At 40.7% G+C, this 19,385-nt stretch overlaps 2 protein-coding genes across 4 annotated transcripts; one reads left to right on the top strand and one right to left on the bottom strand.

Moving 5' to 3' along the window:
* Positions 1–1,100: 1,100 nt before the first annotated feature.
* mfn1b (mitofusin 1b) lies at positions 1,101–12,274 on the bottom strand. Of its 2 annotated transcripts, none has more exons than XM_041040313.1 (18): positions 12,136–12,274; positions 11,513–11,670; positions 11,143–11,278; positions 10,566–10,728; positions 9,505–9,629; positions 9,261–9,369; positions 8,270–8,377; positions 7,894–8,047; positions 7,482–7,549; positions 5,824–5,945; positions 5,395–5,521; positions 4,846–4,950; positions 4,557–4,659; positions 3,627–3,853; positions 3,340–3,519; positions 2,994–3,190; positions 2,535–2,669; positions 1,101–2,321 (listed from the first exon to the last, which is right to left on the bottom strand). In XM_041040313.1, exons 2-18 carry the CDS (start codon positions 11,658–11,660, stop codon positions 2,252–2,254), a joined length of 2,277 nt encoding a protein of 758 aa, XP_040896247.1. In that variant the 5' UTR covers positions 11,661–11,670; positions 12,136–12,274; the 3' UTR covers positions 1,101–2,251. The 2 variants fall into 2 exon arrangements, with proteins under 2 accessions (XP_040896247.1, XP_040896248.1); XM_041040314.1 differs by having other exon boundaries at positions 12,131–12,274.
* Positions 11,890–18,769, top strand: plaat1 (phospholipase A and acyltransferase 1). Of its 2 annotated transcripts, none has more exons than XM_041040316.1 (5): positions 11,890–11,907; positions 16,512–16,561; positions 17,101–17,239; positions 17,808–18,076; positions 18,582–18,769. In XM_041040316.1, the coding sequence occupies exons 2-5, from the start codon at positions 16,535–16,537 to the stop codon at positions 18,681–18,683; spliced, it is 537 nt and encodes a 178-aa protein (XP_040896250.1). In that variant the 5' UTR covers positions 11,890–11,907; positions 16,512–16,534; the 3' UTR covers positions 18,684–18,769. The 2 variants fall into 2 exon arrangements, with proteins under 2 accessions (XP_040896250.1, XP_040896249.1); XM_041040315.1 differs by lacking the exon at positions 11,890–11,907 and adding an exon at positions 13,544–13,645.
* Positions 18,770–19,385: the final 616 nt, after the last annotated feature.

A 19,385-nucleotide genomic window follows, 5' to 3' on the forward strand; every position in this document is an offset into this window, starting at 1 on the left:
CCATCACAAAATAATGCACTGCCCTTTGACTCTACAACCTACTGTTCTGACATTTTTATTATTATTTTGTTTTATTTATTGTTTTATGTTTTAAGCCAGTAAGGACCAGGGACTCGGTGCCATGATAATTCTCTTACAGTGCTATTGTGTGAAATTATTAATTTTTATAGTCTTTTTCACACCAGACCTTTTTTTTGTATTTGTACAGTGCTTGGTGATACTGATATGTTGCCATGAGTTATTGTAACCAATAAAAAAAAAAAAAAAAAAGCTTTTAACCAAGAATACAAATCCTGGCTGATTTTATTTACAAAACATTTTATGTTTAAAGAATACAGTATTTACTCTTTGATATAAATGTTTTTTTTTTTTTCTGAAACCAAGCACTACGGCCAAAGAAAAATGAAAGAAAACTGTCTGTGTCTTTAGAACAGGGGTGGGCAAACTGTTCCACAAAGGGCTGGTGTGGCTGCAGGTTTTTGTTCCAACCAAGCAGCAGCACACCAGACTTGACTCATTTAATCAACTGATCTCAGTCTTCAGACAGTTGATTGGTCAAACTGTGTGTTCTTCATTGGTTGGAACAAAAACCTGCAGCCACACCAGCCCTTTGTGGAACAGTTTGCCCACCCCTGCTTTAGAATAAGTTCTGCTTTTGGCACTTAATAATTAAAGTATACAAGTACACAGTCAAACACTGTTGCTTCTTTGCAGAATAGTTCAGCTCTTGACACATTTTTACTGTTCATTAACAGACTAATTTTAAATGAAGTGTCTTTGTCATAGATGTTTATAAAGAGACATACAAATAAAATCAAAAACTAACATGGTGTTCATTTTCAAACTAAAAGCTGAACTGTATTTATGTTAATTAATATCCACCAATGGTCCATTTTATGAATGATATTAACAGATGGGACAAGTGTAAAATGGAAAAAAAAACAACTGAAAAGGGAAAACTGTTGTAATAATATCCACATAGAGATGATGCAAGTGTTAAAATTGCAGCAGCTGTTACTCTCTTTGCCTGGAGGTGGCAGTAGGATATTAATATCAACATGATTATAAAACAGGAATCCATTTTTGAAAGCATTACTCCAAAGTACCAACAGTGGTCATAACACACAGTTCTGAAAGTTTTTCAAACAAACACACAAAAGTGTTATTTTTAAATTGTGGCAGATTTAATGTTGTCTGACAAGTCTGGAGGTATTTCAACATACATTACAGAAAAAAGAGGACAGTTTTACAAAGTGCAGACTTCTGTAATACTCATTATAAGTCTAATGGGTATAAATAAAATAGGATATTATAAAATATAGGAGGATTTCCAAAGGCTTTTATTTATACAGTTTGGGTTGTTAGAAAATAGAACAAGAACCTACAGCATTTTAAAGACATGCTTTGCAAACGATTTCTCTCAGTGAATGTACTTTACTACGCCCTTCTAATTCAGAAAAACAAATGTTTTCTTTCTTTATTAAATAGATTTATTTTTGTTGCTTCAAGTACATAGCAACAGTAGTGTGCATGTGCCTGAACAGATACAATGTACAATCTTACAAACACAAACTTCATCTGCTCCACAAAAGTTAGTCAAAAAAAGGCATATTCACAGTTATGAGCATGTTACTGTCAAAACACAGCACCTGACTGATAGCTAGCCTTCATGCCGACTGAGATACTGTTGCTTCTTTGTGGAGCATCTTTGTGCACCATGAGTCCAAGTCTTATTTATTACAGGCAGTTTTGTTTTACAGTTTATTCACTGCTGTTCCTCTAACACCTGAAGCGCCTGGCTGGGTTGGTGGGGATAATACTGTCATGTCTGGGCCTTCACTCTCTGTCCACAAAGAGTGAAACTAGATTATTTTCATTATCAATAATTTTGTTGTTTTTTGATTAATCGATTATTGTACAAAATGTCAAAAAATGAACAAACAAATTAAACAATAAGGACCAAATATTCACATCTGAAAAGCTGTAAAAGTTTGGTGTTTTTGCCTGATTTATCACTGAACATTTCATTATCAAAACAGCCACTGGATTTCTGTTGATAGACTAATCGATTACTGACAAATCTTTTCAGCACTACTGCCCACACAAAACAGTGTGGTGTAGTGTGGGTGATGAGGAGGACCTTGCGTGGTGAGGTGGCGCCAGGCTGAGGAATGACTCGCCCAACGTGAAACAAAGTCTGATCTGAATCTGAAACGTGAAACAACGTCTGGAGCGATGAAGAGGAGCATCTTCACTGCTGAGGCTGCAGGTACTGGTTTGTGAATGCCTCCAACTGCTTCTCCAGCTCTGTGGCTTTATGTCTGCAGAGGACAACAAACACGTCAAATTCATACCAACTTCATCCAAACCACTTATCAAGTAAACTTCCTGCTTTGTAATTTACTTTATTCCAAACTGTTAAACTATTCATTTTCAGAACTGCTCTTTCTTTTACAGCTGTATTTTCATTTTCCCCAGACACACACTTCTCCGCCCTTCATGTTGACCCCAATAAGAAAAGGAGCTGGACAAACCGCAGGCTCTTGGAGTGGCTCTGGACTGTCTCCAGCTGATCTATCTTGGCTGTCAGTTGGCGGATTTCTGCCTCCAGCTCTTTCTGGGTCTGGTCCACCTGCTGACAGAGCCGAGCAAAGGTCGTAGCCATCTCCCTGGCAACACAGAGGGCACAGCGTCGCACTGCTTATTTATTTAGCCGTGCTACAGAAGGGAAGGCTGGGTGGGGCACAGAGGAGGGTGGGGCAGGGCTGTGTGTGTGTGTGTAAATTAGGAACATTACAGGGAGTCCAGCTTTGTCAGTAGCTTAAATACCGCTGACAGAAATTGAGGAAAGGTGCAAGCATTTGATGTGAACATAAAATATTATTATTGTTATCAATTTACTTAGTGTAACTGTCACATACTGTATATCAACTGCACAACACACAGTTTGCTCTACCATCAAATGGCATGATTGGTAACGTATCATGACTCACTGTTGGACCTGGTGGCTGCAGTTACTACTAGTGAAGCTGACGATGAGCTGCAGCTTTTCGGTTGCGTAGTCTACAAACTGGCGCTTCAGAGTGCGTTCCTTTGCCTTTGTGGTCCAGGTGAGTCTCTCGTACAGGTACAACAAGCCGTACAACGAGGCCGACAGGGCAATCAGTCTCCAGCCAACTGTTCTCCACACCTTTAAAAAAATAAACAAACCAAAAAAAAAAAAACAACAAACAAACAAAAGCAGACAGAGGCTGAGTTAGCACACTCACATATGAAAACACTTCATTTAACATGGATGGTTTTCAGTATTCAGTACAAACAATTACGGGAACAACATACCACTCCTCCGACAATGATAACGCTCATGGATGTCCGGGAAGTGAGGGAAGCCACGTTGGCTGCCATGGCCACCATGAGGTCCTCCTGGGTCATGAGGGCAGTCTCGTTGTTGGGTTGAGATATGGTGGAGGGGGGTCCTGAGGAGGGTGTACGGGCCAGGGGCAGCGCTGGCCGAGAAGCCTGAGTAAGGACAAGCTAAGTTTATCAAACAACCTTCACTGTATGACTTGAATAGTGTTGTGATCAAAATCATATCTATCTCTATTCTATTTTCTTTCAGTCCATACCTGGAAGTTCTGGTCCATCAGTCTGAGTGCTCTCTGTGCGTTGACAGATCCCAGGTAGCGGTGGACTAGCGCTGTCCAGCCCAACGAGAACTGAAACTCAATGTTCTCCTGGAAGTCACTGCAGAGCGTGGCGCAGTTTAGGTCGTAACTCAGGTCAAACTTCCTGCTGGGTACAAGCATGTGGACTTGACTCTGGACCGCAGAGGGAAGCAGAGGGAGCATGCTCTCTGCATAGAGGATGAGAATTGCATAAGGAACAAACAGCAGTTGTGGGAAAATTTGTAGCTTTTCATCTGATTTGAATATCCTTGCTTTTCTTCATCTCTCCTTAGGGATTTAAAAAAAAAAAAAAAAAAAAAAAGTCACACCACAATTTCGTAACAGCACCTGAAGCCTTTTCATCAGAGGGCACATTAACACCTTTTGAACATCACGGCCGCTGAGCACAGCTTGCATACGTTGCTGACACAGTGACGCATTTGTAGCATAACAGGGCATGGGATAATGTCATTCAGTGAGGAGGGTAAATATAGCAGTGAGCTGGGTGTTACAGATCATAGCCTGAGTGCCCAAAAGGTTCTGACAAAGCTTAGCGCCACTCTCTGATTGAGCGATTGAGTGATAAAAAAAAAACAACAGTGGACTGGAAAAACAGGCCTGAGGTCATTTTCTATGAAAATATGATTTCCTTCTTAGCCATCTTATGCTGTCCCTCTCCCAGTAGCTGTCTGATTCATTTTTTATCATTTTTATCATCATTATTTGGATCATTTTTGAACCAGCTCGATTTAGTCAACCTGTTACTTCAGCAAAGATACTGACTTCTAATGATACAGAATGCTGAGCCAAAGGGCTCCAGGCCAAAGTACAAGCATGAATAAAAATTACAAAGGCGCTCTCATGATTTTGTACACGTTGCACTTAAATTACCGATCATGTATGTCTGAGAGGACTGGACAGAAGCATTGACGGCATCTGAGCAGCGGAAGGCCAGGTTCTTCCCCATCCCCTCCTCCACATGAGCAAGCAGCCCCTGCCAAAGGCAAAGGGGGTTAGAAGTCAGACGGAAAACAGTCCACGAAAAAAACAGACCACAGCACAAGTGGCTCTGGTCAAAGAGCACTAAATGGGCACAGCTGCTTGGTAATCACCCAGTGAACCTCAGATTATTGCCCAGTAAAGGTGTGATCACGAAGGATGAATCTGTGCCTCTACTTACAGACTTGTAGATCTTGAGGACATGATGCGAAGGGTGGAAGTCAGCGTGGAACTCATCAACAATTACGTTGAGACGACAGATCTCCTCTCCCATTGCGCTGGACACCTGGACAAATCACAACCAGAGTCATCAGTCTCCTGCGGCGCTTCTGCGGCTGCCCTACTCAAAGTATCGCCAGCAACACAAAAAAAGACTCAAACCAGCAAACTAAAGGAACCACATAACGGTCACTTCTGATGAAACATCAACTCCTAAGACCACTCTGAAATCTACACAGCTGAGTGTGCAAAACAAAAAGTTTTTACAAGTTGGGAAAAACAGCTCAATCAGTCATATTCTGGTGGGAATGCATAGAAAAAAAATGTACTGATCAGGTGGACTTGCATTCTAATGTCAGCTGGTCCTCATCAATCACACCTATAAAACTGATCAGAGTTTAAGGAGAACACAAAGCCACCGCTTTGCTCTGCCTTGTCATCAACAGCGGAAATGACTTCTGCATGTGAGTGTGCAGGGGTTGGGAACTGTTCACGAGGACGTTCACATTACCTTGGACTCCACGTCTTCACTTATGGCTTTGATCTTTTTCTTGATGTCATCAATCAGCAAGTTGAGCTGATTCTTGACAAACTCCAGCCGGTCCATCTGATACTCTCTGTCCTCCATTGCTGCCACTCTGAAGCCCCACCCCATCAACAGGAAACAATGTCACAAATGCAAACTAACAGCTGAACGATTTAACACAAAGCAGGATTCGGTAAATGCAACACAGCAGAAAGTGAGAAATCCACTGACGGTTATATAAGCTTAATTTTATCTTGCTCCTAGATAAAATCTCAACTTATCACTGTATGTTTATGGTAAAGACCTTCATGGCATTTACAACTATGCCAAAAAAAACTATTGTGCAAAATCTGATTCCCATTGCAACTCTACCAAAAGTAGGAGAGGAAGAAATGTACAGGTCTAGATACTCACCTCTTCTCCGCTGCTTCAATGTTGATGGCATCCATGATGTTCTGGACTTTTTCTGTGATCTGCTTGGCCCTGATAGTGTGCTGCTCAAACTTTGTTTTCACTGCTGACTGCGAGATACACTCCTGCGAGGCCATAACACACGAGTTACTGTGACAGTTATACGGGGCTTCTGCTGGACAGGGCACGTGAATTCGCACACTGCCAGGGGACGAACGGGGGACAAGATATACACCTGCTACTTTTAACTTAGGGGAAGAAAAGAAATGTAAACCCAGGTGTGAAAATGACAGCAGCAGAGCATGTATCTTGCGTCCCACAGCCCACATTTTGTAAAGTCACAGTATTGTGTTGGAGAAAACCACAGAAAAACAAAATCATAAAAACATATGAAGTGAATACAACCAAGAACACAAGAGAAAGAAAATAAAGCAATCTGTATCATAAAAGAAGGATTATCAAATCGCTTTGGGATAAACTATATTATCTCATGCTCAAGGCATCTTGAAGATTCTTGTTCTCAGTTTCTTTCTCAGTTTTTTCTCCATTTTCCTCCATTTTATCAGTTGTCTGTCACGGTGATAATTCACTCTTCTGCTCTTTAATTGTAGGTAGGTACTGTACTGTAGGTCGTTAAAGACAGATTATGTCTAAGGCGCCACCGTTACTGATTATTTAGGTGTTATCAAAACTTTCCCATAGTATGGAAAAATTCAGTTTCTCCTAGTTAGAAGCAAAACATCTAAACAAGATGCAACAAAACACAGAAACACACACAAAAAAAGACACAGCAATCAATATTGCTAAGACAAAACAAAATCGAAGTGGAACAAAAACAACTGGATATCCTCGCCCAAGTGAATCTAGACTTCAGCAATGAAGACTCAGGTTGATGGAAAAGGCACAGTGATTGGTCTAGCAGGCCCCCGAGGGTGCCAACCTGAATTCGCGTGGTTGGTGGTGAAACCTAACCAGTAAGTAAGTAAGTAAACATTCCAGTAGTTGACTGGTTAGGTTAGCAATCACTGTGAGGGGGGGTGACTTTGGTTGATGCTCGTCCTATGCAACTTCTTCCAGTGTACACTAACCTTAAGCAGAAGCTTTGACTCACATGCACACACACTCTAACACTTTCACCGGGCAACTGAATTCCTAAAAGCAGTATTTCTCAAATGCCCGAGGAGATTGTGTAACTGAAACAACAAAGTGAGCTCCAGTTCACAGCCTGATAAAGCAGCCACTGTTTGTATCTCCTGGTGTGAATGAATGAATAAATAACCTCACTTCTCATAATAGTGATTTCCTGTACTCTCTGTCCTGTAGTAACTCATTCTAACCCGCAGCAACCAGTGTTTGTCAAAGAGATTTGCTTATCTCTGTATGATACACCAACCACAGTGTTTAATCTGCTTGGCCTGTTCACCTGCTGTTTTTGACGTGATTTGACTTGACACTGATCACACCTCAGGTTGTACCTGTTGAGATGTCATCATGGTGGCTGAAATACAGCATCACTGTCAAATCAAATGAAGGCCATAATTCATGAAAACTGCTCAGTTTTCTTCAAAATCCGCCTCAGATTTTGCTTTGAGAAGTGGAAATAAAATGATCTAAAGATATGGAAACCACACTAATACACACACACACACACACACACAGACCTCAAACCTCCTCTCAAAGCTCTGGAACTCCTTCAGTCTCTCCTGGAAGCCCTCAGCCAGAGCTCCACCTGTTGGATGAAATGAACAACTTAGATGTAAAATAAAAAGTAACTGCCATCACTGCAAAAATGCAAAACACACAATTTTCATCAACAACTGCAACAACTTATCCTACTTTATTCTTTTTTTTTTTAAATAACTGCGGTTCTTTTTTTTTTTTTAAATCACTGTAGAATGTGGATGGCTGCACACCTATAGACACCTACTATATGAACACCTGCATCCAACTTTCCCGTAAACTCCGCCTCCTGTTTGTGAATGATATGAAACATGAAGACGCAAACACTGTTTCTCCATCTTGTTGACTGAACACACAGACAGAGCCTCACCTCTCTGTTTTCTGTTTCCTCACCTGTTTCGGGCATGCCCTGCGCACGTTGCATGCGAGAGTTGAGCACCTCTTTGGCAGAGACAAAGAAAATACGGTTGGGTGCCTGCTCACGGTCCACGACCTTCAACTCTTCTACCAGGAAGTTGACACAACGGTCTGTGTGCTGCTTTCTCACCTGGAAGGAGAGGTGTCACATTCTTAGGGGACACTATCTTTTCTTTGCCAATTTGTGTCATGACAGTTATGTTATGCCGCTTTCCAAATGATTGGTTTAATTTGATCTGTCCTTTAAAAACAAAAAAAAAACATCTCGCAAAAATCAGTGAAAATTATGACACATATTCTATGACAGTAAAACATTTTTGTTTCTGACATGAGACAGAACAACTTGACTCACATCCTCCATGTATTCTGGTTCGTTTGCTGAGGCGTCCCAGCGGTTGTTGAGGATGAAGATGTTTGGTTTTGACAGACGTTCGTTCACTTTGTGAAAAAAGTGCTTTTCCTAGAAAGTGGAGGAGGTGAAGGTAAAAGGAAATGCAATGTCTGTGATGTTACCGTTAGTGGAAAAATTGACATGTAATACATCCAAATTCTATTTGACAATTGAAAACCTTTCATTGAAATCAAATTAAATGAGTGACATATGACACGCTTTTTTTTTTTTTTTTGCTACTTTACCATCTCACATTGTTCACATGATGCCTTGGATTATTTCCACTGAACAGTCTAGAGGGGAATGTGTGTGTGTGTATGTAGGTTCCCTTTAAGAGCTGCTGCCGGGTTAGGGGCTCTGTGATCGACTGTGTGTCCAGCTTCACATTGCATGAATGCCTGAGCAGACAGAAACAAGAGTGGGGCCTGTGTGTGGCTGGATATAAACACAGACAGCCACATTCTGCACTCTGTAATCAGCTCAGCACAGAAAACATCCACACTGGCCCCTTTAGTTCAGAAGTGACTGACATATCTCAAAACTTGCTATGTGTGGTGTGCTGTACCGGCAAGAAAAAATTGATGAAAAATACCTAAAACAAAAACTACACTGATGCTTTTACCACTGTGCCCATGCATACTGAGGAAACCAATCTCAAACAGCCCACTCTGACTACAAAGGTCTGATGAAGACAATGGAGACAGCTATTAAACAAAGCAATACAGAAAAATGCAAAGTTGTATTATAGTCAGTTACAGTCATCCAGCTTATTCTTAGCTCAATTTGTCCAGTGATATCACTGGAAACTACATATTATAATACAGGTGTAATGTCAGCATTAATGATTAACACCTGCAAAGCAGAGCAATGGCCAGAGCTAAATACCAACATATAACGCACATTCTGCAGGATACTGGCCAAACACAAGCTTCATGTGGCTGAGAGACATTACCGTGTTCATGAGAGTGGATTCAGAGTTGGCCACCAGCACGAAGACATCAGCATCCAGGCAAAACTTGTCAATCCAGCTGTCCAGTTGTGACGTGACATCTGTCCCTGGGCTAGTGGGTGGAAGACAGGTCAAGATTTCAAATGCATGCCATCTTCAAAATGTGTGAAATAATGTGGACTTAAGTTCTGGAAACTGTCAGATTTATATCTAAGAAATTCCATATGTGATTAATGGATCCTGTTACCTGTCTACAAGCACCAGGTCGTCTCGAAGCAGAGCACACTTGGTCTTTGGCCAGAAGACGCGTACGAGACACCCGGCGTCCAGACTCTCATCCATGTGTAGTGCATGAGCCAGCTGGTTTACAGTCTGCAGAGCGAGGAGTTTATCTACTTAATTATTTTAAATTTAACACCAAACAGTAGAGTTTGGAAAAACTAAAAATAATATAAGTGTCAGTAAGGTAATAACTCAACAGTAAGATGTAATACATTGCCAGTTCCTTCAGTTCAGTACAATACCCACATTCATTTCACTGCAGACAGTACAATGTGAAGCACTACGCTGACTGAGAAAATACAAGAGGACCATAGAAAAAAATGATTAAACTGCTCATTCTGTTGAACCCTTGTCATCTTCATTCAGTTCGGTGGGTTACAGTGAAGAGAGAGGGAAGTCTCCCACATCAGGGTTGCATTTCAGACACCTGACACCACAGTAAACATCCCGCATACCACACATATGTCACACGTCATGTATGGCTGCAGATATAGACTGCATTTGCTGAGTTCACACATGTTGATTATATTCTTTCATAAACAAAACAAGAAGAATAACAAAAGAATATAAAGTACCAATGATAAACCTTTTTAAAGCAACCTGTTGAGGAATCAGAACTAAGATACAGGCCTGCCTTTTTTTTTTTATCTTCATGAGCCTGGTGAGGAAAAAAACCTAATCAGTTTGTATCCTCAGACCTATTTGAGCCTAACTCCAGTCCATATGCAGAGAAACATGAGGAAGCACAACGTATGATACGTAAGTGTCTGGGTGACCACTGATTAAAGGCAACAGATGGTCTGATTAGTGGACATGGCAGGATTCTTGTGTGTGTGTGTGTGTGTGTGTTTGGGTTAAATCTTGTCCTGATAAAGGTGCCCAGTAGTTCTTAATAGTTAAGAATGAGTTACTTACAGTAGACTCAAGGTATTAAATTGTGTAAACAGTGAATGTGAAAAGGAGGCAAAGCTCATTAAAGAGCAATAGTACTAACTAAGCAAACATTCCATGCAAAATGATATTTACCTTGATGCTCTTCTCCTCATCAGAGCCCTCTGTCTTGAGGTAAGCCTTGTCATCATCTGTGCCCTCCACACTCAGGAAGCAGTTAGTAGTGTGGCCGATACCGCTGGGCAGCACGCGGTCCCTCAGCATGGCGTTGATCACTGTGCTTTTACCATTACTGGTCCTAACAACAACAAACAACAACAGTCACTGAGCACACATGGAAACAATATATCACTATACTTCCTGCAACTTATGAAAAAATATGCGTAAAACATCTCCCAGGTTCTCTCAGACACACCTCCTATTGTGTTTTGGATTTATAGCCTTTCCTTTACATCAGTGCAGAGCACAGCACGGTTGAGTTCACATCAGTTTAGAAAGAGAAAGCATTTGAACAACAAAGTGAACCAGGTGACTGAACAATGTCATCTCAAGTATGTTAGTAAAATGAAACGAAAACTTAAGTGAAAGCAAAACAGCCACATGAATATTTGGATGGACTAGTTTTATCAAGATCAGAAAACATCAGAAAAAGCATCAGAAAAAGCATTAAAGACAATATTCTTTCCAAATGTTTGTGTACAGATGTATTTACCTGCCAAAAAATGCCACTTTCATGTGTCTGCGGGCCAGCACCTCTTTAATGACATCAAGTTTGTCAGCATACGCCTGAATCTCCAACTTTTGATCCTGACTCGCAATGTTCTCCAAAGCTTTATTCCCACAGGTTTCTGTTGGCCCAACAGTCATACCACATTAGAGAAACACAACACCTCTTTTATCATCCAGTCAGACTGTGAGAGCTGCCTGACAGATGACCAGCATGTCTTTTTTTTTAACATAAAAGGATTTGGCAGCTGTCAAGTGTTATAATTCTGTTCACATAATTTTTATAAATAAAGACAATAAACATTACCTGCTGGTGCTCACTGACAAATGATAAACAGATGAGCAAAAACTCTCACCTTCTACAAACTCTGAAGTCTCTTTCACATAACTCAGTAGCTGTTCAAACACATCGCTTATCTTCTTCTTGGCTACGACGAAGTGTTTCAGAGGGGAAAACTCCCCCCGAGCTGAATCTGTCCGTCTCAGTGGAGGGGCTGCAGCCATGGTGCTCAATCTGGGGACAAACAAGGGTCAAAAAGGGCAAACACAGCTGTACCAGTTGACCTGATCAACATGCTGGTCATAATATCCCACTGTTTATATCAAGCTGGGTGGCTTATGCTTATCGTTAGGCTGCAGTTGCACAACTTTTTACGAAACTTACATTGCAGGGAAACTAAGTGGTTTGTTAAATACACTGGCTAAGTTATCTAACTGTTAGTAAAGACATCACTGAAGATCGCAGAAACACGTGAGAATAGCACACAACATCTAACTGGTATAAATGACAAAGGATACATATGCTTGTCTTTTCTCACCTTTCTATTATTAATAATAGAAATTCTTAAGTTAATCGAGCGGACGCGTGCTGATGCCCAGCAAGCTAACAGACTGAACTAGCTAACTTACAAGCGGCATTAGCGGTAGCAAGCTAGCATGAGCAGCGCGTATAACGAGCGGTATTTTTTTTTTACCTTACCACAGTCCTAACACAGCCAGGTTCCTCTTCTCATAACACAAACAATTCCGATCCGCTGCGACAAAGCACAGATTCTCTTTCTCCGCTGACAGATTACTTGCTGTCAGCTTGGATAGCCTGTTTGTATCTCTCAATGGCACCGCTGTCACGCTGTGTATTATATGAAGTACGCTTCCGGTATGCATTTCAAGGTAAAAGCCCATTTGACATCTCGCTGCAAGGACAAGCATTTGAATGTGTTTGGATAAGATTTGTGTTATGCTCCTCCTGACTTGCATGTGCTTTAAATACGCGTGGTCGTTATAACTCAGCTTATGATTTTGATTTGACAGGGTGAGTTGATCAGTGAAGCACCTGCACAACACTGGGTTGACTTTACCCAGTAATCCAAGACAGGGTGTTGTTTTGATCCTGAGACTCATTGGTGCTGTAAGCATGTTGATCCTACACTGGATGCATTTTTAATCCAATAATTTTTGTTAAACATTTTGGGGGAAAGGGTAGGGAAAAAGGTCAGAAAGGCAATTATTCCAAAGAAAGAAGCACAATTGAAAAAAAAAGATAGCATAAAGACTTTTGTAAAGCCTATTTGATGTCGTAAGTAAAAGCAGGCATTTTACGGTGTCCCCACCATACTACTGCTAGCATGTCATACATTTGCCAGTTTAACTGATTTACATTAATTTGTTTACATTGTCCTGAAGCCGCTTTCCTTTTCATTTTATTTTGAAAAAAGACTCCTGTTCTTTTCAGGCTTACTGCAATTTTGCTGCTTGACATAGCAGCAAAATTCGATAAGGACAGGGGGCGGAGACAAGTGACGAAATGGTTGGCGGGCAGCAGCCAATCAACGGGCAAAGAATGCATCCAACCCCTGACAGCTCCTTTATTGTCAAGACTGGTTTAGTTATACCAAGGGTATAACTGATTATACAAAAGACAGGTATACTGAATGGAAAGCATGAAAAACAACATAATAAATGAAATGCAATACATCTATATTTCAGTCCTCTGCCAGATATCACAGCTTGCAAAGCGTTTTGTTGCCAGCTAAGAGTATTTTTATTCTCTATTTAATTTTTGCCTGGTCTTTTTGCAGATCACTTCGAGTTCTGAGATGATTGTAGGCTGTCTTGCACACAGTGCATGTTAAAGGGGCAGTGAGGGCTGTTCCAAAAGTGCCATACAACAAAACCAGTAAATGTTATCTTGTGTCAGGATCCTTACATAGTTTTCTTTTTTTCACATGGAGAAGGTCAAGAACTCTCCATTAAAATCCTCTCAACCTGGCATTTGATTTTTCAGGCCAGTATCACCAAACTGGTAATTGGTCCAACCATAAGACAATATTGTCTACATATCTATCCAAAATTGATACCTGTTCATCCTGTGCAGGGTCTCAGGGGGACTGGAGCCAGCTCACACTGGGTGAGAGGTGGTCCATACTAGACAGTTAGTATTGTGCAACACATCTTCTACCAAGTGAGATTAGAGAGATCTCTCTGTGGAGGTGAGCAAACCTCATGAAAAATAATTGCATTTGTATGTTAAACTTTGAAGAAACTACAGACACATTGCAAGGGGGGAGTTGTAGGTTTCAGCAGTGAGGATCACTTCCGCGTTCAAAAAGCTGCAGTTCCTCGGCTGCCGCTGGGGGCTGGCTCCAGAAGTGAGCAATTCTACATTGACCCCCATGTTAAAATATCCAACTTTACAGCCCAAAAAAACATATTTACAGCCTGGTATATTTTTTGTTTTTGCTCTATTGATAATTTCCATCTAACTAACTGAGAGCTAACTGAGAGCTAACTGCCTGTGCCTGTGGCACAGGCAGTTAGCTCTTTGTCAAAGCATCGGCTGGGCTAGGCAGCTACATCCACAGTCCTCCGGCTACCTCCAGTGGTTGACAGGGGCTGCAGTGTCCGTGTTTGTTTGCCAATGTTCGGATAGGTTTTTGTGACAGTATGGCTTGTTGTAGTGTAGACTGTGCTAACCGACCGTCGAAGGAGTCTGTGTTGCAGTTTTTTCGGTAAGTAAATTTCTCACTATTTTTCGCCTGGATGTTTTCACTAATTAGCATGTATTAGCATATTTTGCCGCTGGCTTATGACTTAATTGCCTATTTATGGTCGCTGCTGATACAGATAGAGGACCGGAGCAGCTAATGTTAGGAACGCTGCTGCGGTGTGTTCCGTGCTCTCAGAGTCCGTTTATTGCGGGAATATTAGGCTACTGTTTTATTTCGTCTCATTTTTGTGTTTAAAAAGTCCGACATTGCATGGACAGAGGAGCTCCGTCAGTAAGTGGCTGCTGTTGTTTGTGTGCTGCTGTAAGTGTAAGTGGATAGAGGGTGGAGGCAGCGGCGAAAACCGGTAAATATTAAACATTTTAATATATTATTATCATCATTATTTTTTATCGTTAGCATTAATGATGATAATAATAATAATAATGTTTTTAACTTTTTAATATATTTTATCAATATGAAATAATAATGATTGTTTCACAGTTAAATAACAGGCTAGAAATAAATTTCCCCCTCAACTCCACCAAACCCTGCAGCTCCATCTAAAACCTCTCTATCTGAAACAGTCATGTTTAAAACACAGCAGCAACATTATGATTTCTGTTGTATGCTGTGTCGCGGTCGTATGGGGTCGAGCTACTCGGGTCGGACGCGGGGACTGTCGTGTGGTGGATGTAGCTGCGTGTAGCTGCCGCTTAGCTTGTTAGCCTAGCTGATTAGCCTTAGGCTAGCTCGGTTGCTCCGAGCTAAGTGCCGGCTGACCCGTAGAGTAACCGTCTCTATGGAAAAATGTGGAAAGTACACTCCCACTAAAATCCAAGATGGCGCAGCTCAAATGCCCATGGGTTGGTCACAAAACCGACTCCCCGAAACCAATGGGTGACGTCACAGGTGCTACGTCCATGTCTTATACAGTCTATGGTTGTAATAGGGACTATATGATCATCCACATGGGCTGCTACACTAATGTTACCTTTCTACACACAGAGATCAGACAGCATGTAAATGAAACAAGTCACATATGTGTTGCCTTTGCATGCCCCCAACAATAACTCCTATTCAGAAGAGCAGCCTGTGAATGGGACAATGCCAGAGAGGAAACGCCTCTCCTGTGTATATGTGTGTGTGACCTTAGCAACTGTGGCAAACCGACATCAGTCAGAGCAGCGGACACTGAAGCGCCTCCAACCAGGACCTCTAGCCTCTGTTTGGCTTTGGCATATTTGAAAACCACTTGTCACCCCGGAAACTTGGAGTCGAATATCGTTCTCTTTTCTTGCTGGATTTTTATTTTTTTATTTTTTATGATTATGTGCAGATTTATGATGGAGAATTAAAATGGTGAGGAAGAAAAAGCTGCTGGTGTTTGAGTAAGTATTTCTCCTGTATGCATTTGCTCTGTTGTTGGCTGTAGGAACCTCTGACATAAATTCAGTTCTTAATCTCAATAAAATCACAATAGTGATGCTCTGACGTTACAGCAAGAGACTTTTAAGGGCCCTATGACACTTTATTTTCATTTCATGTGGTATTTCCCCATTGTCCCCATAGAATATTTACGTATGTTTTGACACTATCATTTTATTTTTTAGTATGTTAAAATTATTGCACAGTTTCCAAGTAATTGAGTCAAAACATACATCATGTTAGTGACACCCTGCCAATGCTAATGGAGTTTTAGATCAGTACAATAATAGGTGTCTTTCTTTTTCAGCAGCATGGCTTCAGCGTCTTACATTAATGATGAGATGGATATACTAATTGCTCTCCTGGACAGATATAGATTTCATCCCATCCCAAGTGTAATTTTGATCCAAACTAAACTCTTGACTCTGTGGAACTGAAAAAAAGTCTTGAAATTTTAATAATTTAAGCTATCAGATTGCATGAATAATATCAAATCACCAAATAAAATCACAAATAAAAACTTCAGAAGTGATTTCTGATGTAAGTTTAAATTTTTCTGAGTTTTTCTATGTGAAATAACCTGGGCTCAAACTATTTTTCTGTCAGCTTCCCCATTGTGTTAGTGCTATTGTGGCCCCCACAGGTGACACAACAGCTTATGTGTGTATTGTCTGAGTGTGAGCTTGTGTGTATTGTCTGTGTGTGTATGTATGGGTGACCTTTACATTGTGTAAAATCCCATCTAGCATTCTCTTTCTCTGGGAATTTACTTATTTTGTTACGTTGTTACTTTTGATTCTTGACTTTTGACAAACTATGTAAGAAAAATGAAAACAAACATAATTTCCCAGATTCACATTCACATGGCCTGGCAGTGGGTTAAAAGCAGTTTTGTTTCAGTAGGTGACGAAAACATCCTATTTGTGTTTTCTTTTCCTTTTAGAATTTGTGGAAGCATGATGTGGGATGGATAAACAACAAGGAAACTCTGCTGTAAGTTGACTGAAAGGGTGTTTGTATCACTTGCACCTTAACAGTGTGGGTTTTTAAGATTGAATGCTGAATGTGGAGCTGTAATGATGGAGTACGAACGAACCTGTTGACCTCAAAGGAGGGACACTTGTGAATCTATTTACTACTATTTATTATATCAGTATCTATTTACTAATCTACTTACATCTATTCTGTTTTTTTATTTATAATCTGTTTCCCTAAATTGTAACATTTATAAAATGTTGAGATATGCAGGAGGTAAACAGTTTACAAAGACTTGGAAGAGAAGCAGGATTTGACTTTCTTAATTTGTTATTTCTTAATTTAAAAGTTTGAAATCATTTTAATTTAGAAAGTGTGACTTCCAAACTTGATATATAAATGTATTATGCCATGTTTTAAATATCCTTATTTTATGACTAAATTTCTCTTTTTCTAACAGACAGATGCAGACTACAGTGAGCCCTGTATAACTTTCATGAAAACAATCAATACATTAAATTAAATACACAACTGTGTCTCTGTCGCTCTCTGCTTAGATGGCCTCTAATGACCCTGACCTTCCTGACCCCTCTGGTGACCCCCAGCCTGGTGACCTCATTGAGATCTTTAGACCAGCCTATCAGCACTGGGCTCTCTACCTGGGAGATGGTTACATCATCAACCTAACTCCTGTTGGTCAGTAGGAGCCTCCAACCCAGACACATTTTTTTAAGAAAAACAATTTCAAGTGTCATTTAAATAGACAAGACTTTTATCCAGCCACCCTGCTAAATTTGACAAGCTAGTCAGGGGCACTGAACCTTATTTTTAATTCAAATCTGATAGTTAAGGTGAAATGAAAAAGATCTGAGTGTATTTGTATTTCCCCCTTTAAATGTTATGTTTTATAGTATAAGTGCGCAGGCCTAGCAGCTCCCAGTTGTTGCTGTTTTCCAGCCACAGCCAGGTCAAAATGATTTGTCAGTTCAGTTAAGGTTTGTGTCAAAAATGTACCTTCTTTTAACTAGGCTGGTGTGTGTAGTTGAACTGGTTTTGACATAGTTTCCCCCATTTTATAATTAAAAACTTCATTTACTCTCTAATCTGTCATGGAAAATGATAAATATACCCTTGTCCCTTCTTTTAAGATACTTTGTTTGGCATTTGAATGGTGGAAACAGTAAAGAAAGTCTATTTTGGCCCCAAGCTGAGTTCCTTTTACACTCTGATCTTATTCCAATAAAGCTCTTCTCTTCCTCCCCAGATGAGAGCCAGGCAGCTGCCATGTCCAGTGTGAAGTCTGTCTTCAGCAGGAAGGCAGTGGTGCGCATGCAGCTGCTGAAAGAGGTGGTGGGAAGCGACTCGTACCGTGTCAACAACAAGTACGACCACAACCACACACCCCTGCCCGTCTCTGAAATCATCCAGCGAGCGCAAGTCCTCATTGGCCAGGAGGTGTCTTATGACCTGCTGGGGAGCAACTGCGAGCACTTTGTTACCCTTCTGCGCTACGGGGAGGGGGTGTCCGAGCAGGTCTCTCACTGTTTGTTTCATTTCTGTCTCACGTGTCAAGAGTGCAAAATGCTTTTCACTCAACAGGCCACAGTGCCTGATCAAACCTTAATGTCACCATTGCCATAGTACATTTTTAGGACGTAACAGGACATTTTAATTTTTTTAAATTTAAATTTAACACAGAATGTCTTTCATGTTAAACCTGACAGAGAAAAAAGTGGCCTGTTGAGTCAAAAACTCAAAAACACAATGAAGTGTATTTTTCCTCTTACCTGGACCAGGACTCATTCATTTTTAGATAAACTTTAACTTACCTAAAATAAGTGGCTGGTTTGATTTCGGCAGAGGTTTGGAGTGGTTAAAGTTATGGTCTGGGTGGACACTAAAGAAATACTCCACCATCTGCTCATGAGTTGATGTGCAATGAAAATCCAGGGCTATCATTGCATATTGCTTTGTTTTGATCTCTTCTATTCCTTTCATAGGAATCATAAACTAGTCCACCTCCTCTTTGTCTCCACAGGCTACACGGGCCATTGGGGCCATCAGTTTGGTGACGGCAGCAGCCAGTGCCTTCTCTGTCCTAGGACTGATCAACACAAGATCCAGAAACAGGCCTTTCTGACAGCTATGTTCTTCACAGAAGGGTGTTTTCTCCCAACATTCATGCAGCTGTGATAAAAAAAAATTTAAAAAAGAAATGAAGCATAAATAAAGCATTAATAAAAATGCAAATCAGTGTGTTACTTGTTCAGTAACTTGCACCATATGGTTTCAGTAGTATTTATTGAAAACCTTAAATAAAAACCCTAAAATTTCTGCATGGCAAGACACCACAACTACCTATTTTTCGACTACTACTACTATATCAATTTGCTGTTGTATTGTTTAAGCTATGGCTACAAGTAAAAAAAAAAGTTATTGTCATGGACGATGCTCACTCATTTTAGGGGGGCTTGAGCCCCCCCAAAATATCCTTAAGCCCCCCCAAAGCATCTGGGGGGAGTCAAGAATAGTTAACTATATTTCTCTTTTTCTATACTATATTAGTCTTTTTCTATCAATTAAGTGTAAATTCCAAGCGACATAGAGAGCCCCAATCCAATCCGCTTTTTCATTGAGAGAAAGCTGATATTAATGAAAATCCAGCCCATGTTTGGCTGCTCCCTTGAACAGGAAATTAAGGCGAGGCCAAGGGGTGAGTTGTAGGTTTCAGCAGTGAGGATCACTTCCGCGGCTGCAGTTCCTCGGCTGCCGCTGGGGGCTGGATCCAGAAGTGAGCAATTCTCCATTGACCCCCATGTTAAAATATCCAACTTTACAGCCT

This window comes from Toxotes jaculatrix, chromosome 6 (genome assembly GCF_017976425.1).
Source record: "Toxotes jaculatrix isolate fToxJac2 chromosome 6, fToxJac2.pri, whole genome shotgun sequence".
In the NCBI taxonomy this organism is placed as follows: Eukaryota; Metazoa; Chordata; class Actinopteri; family Toxotidae; genus Toxotes; species Toxotes jaculatrix.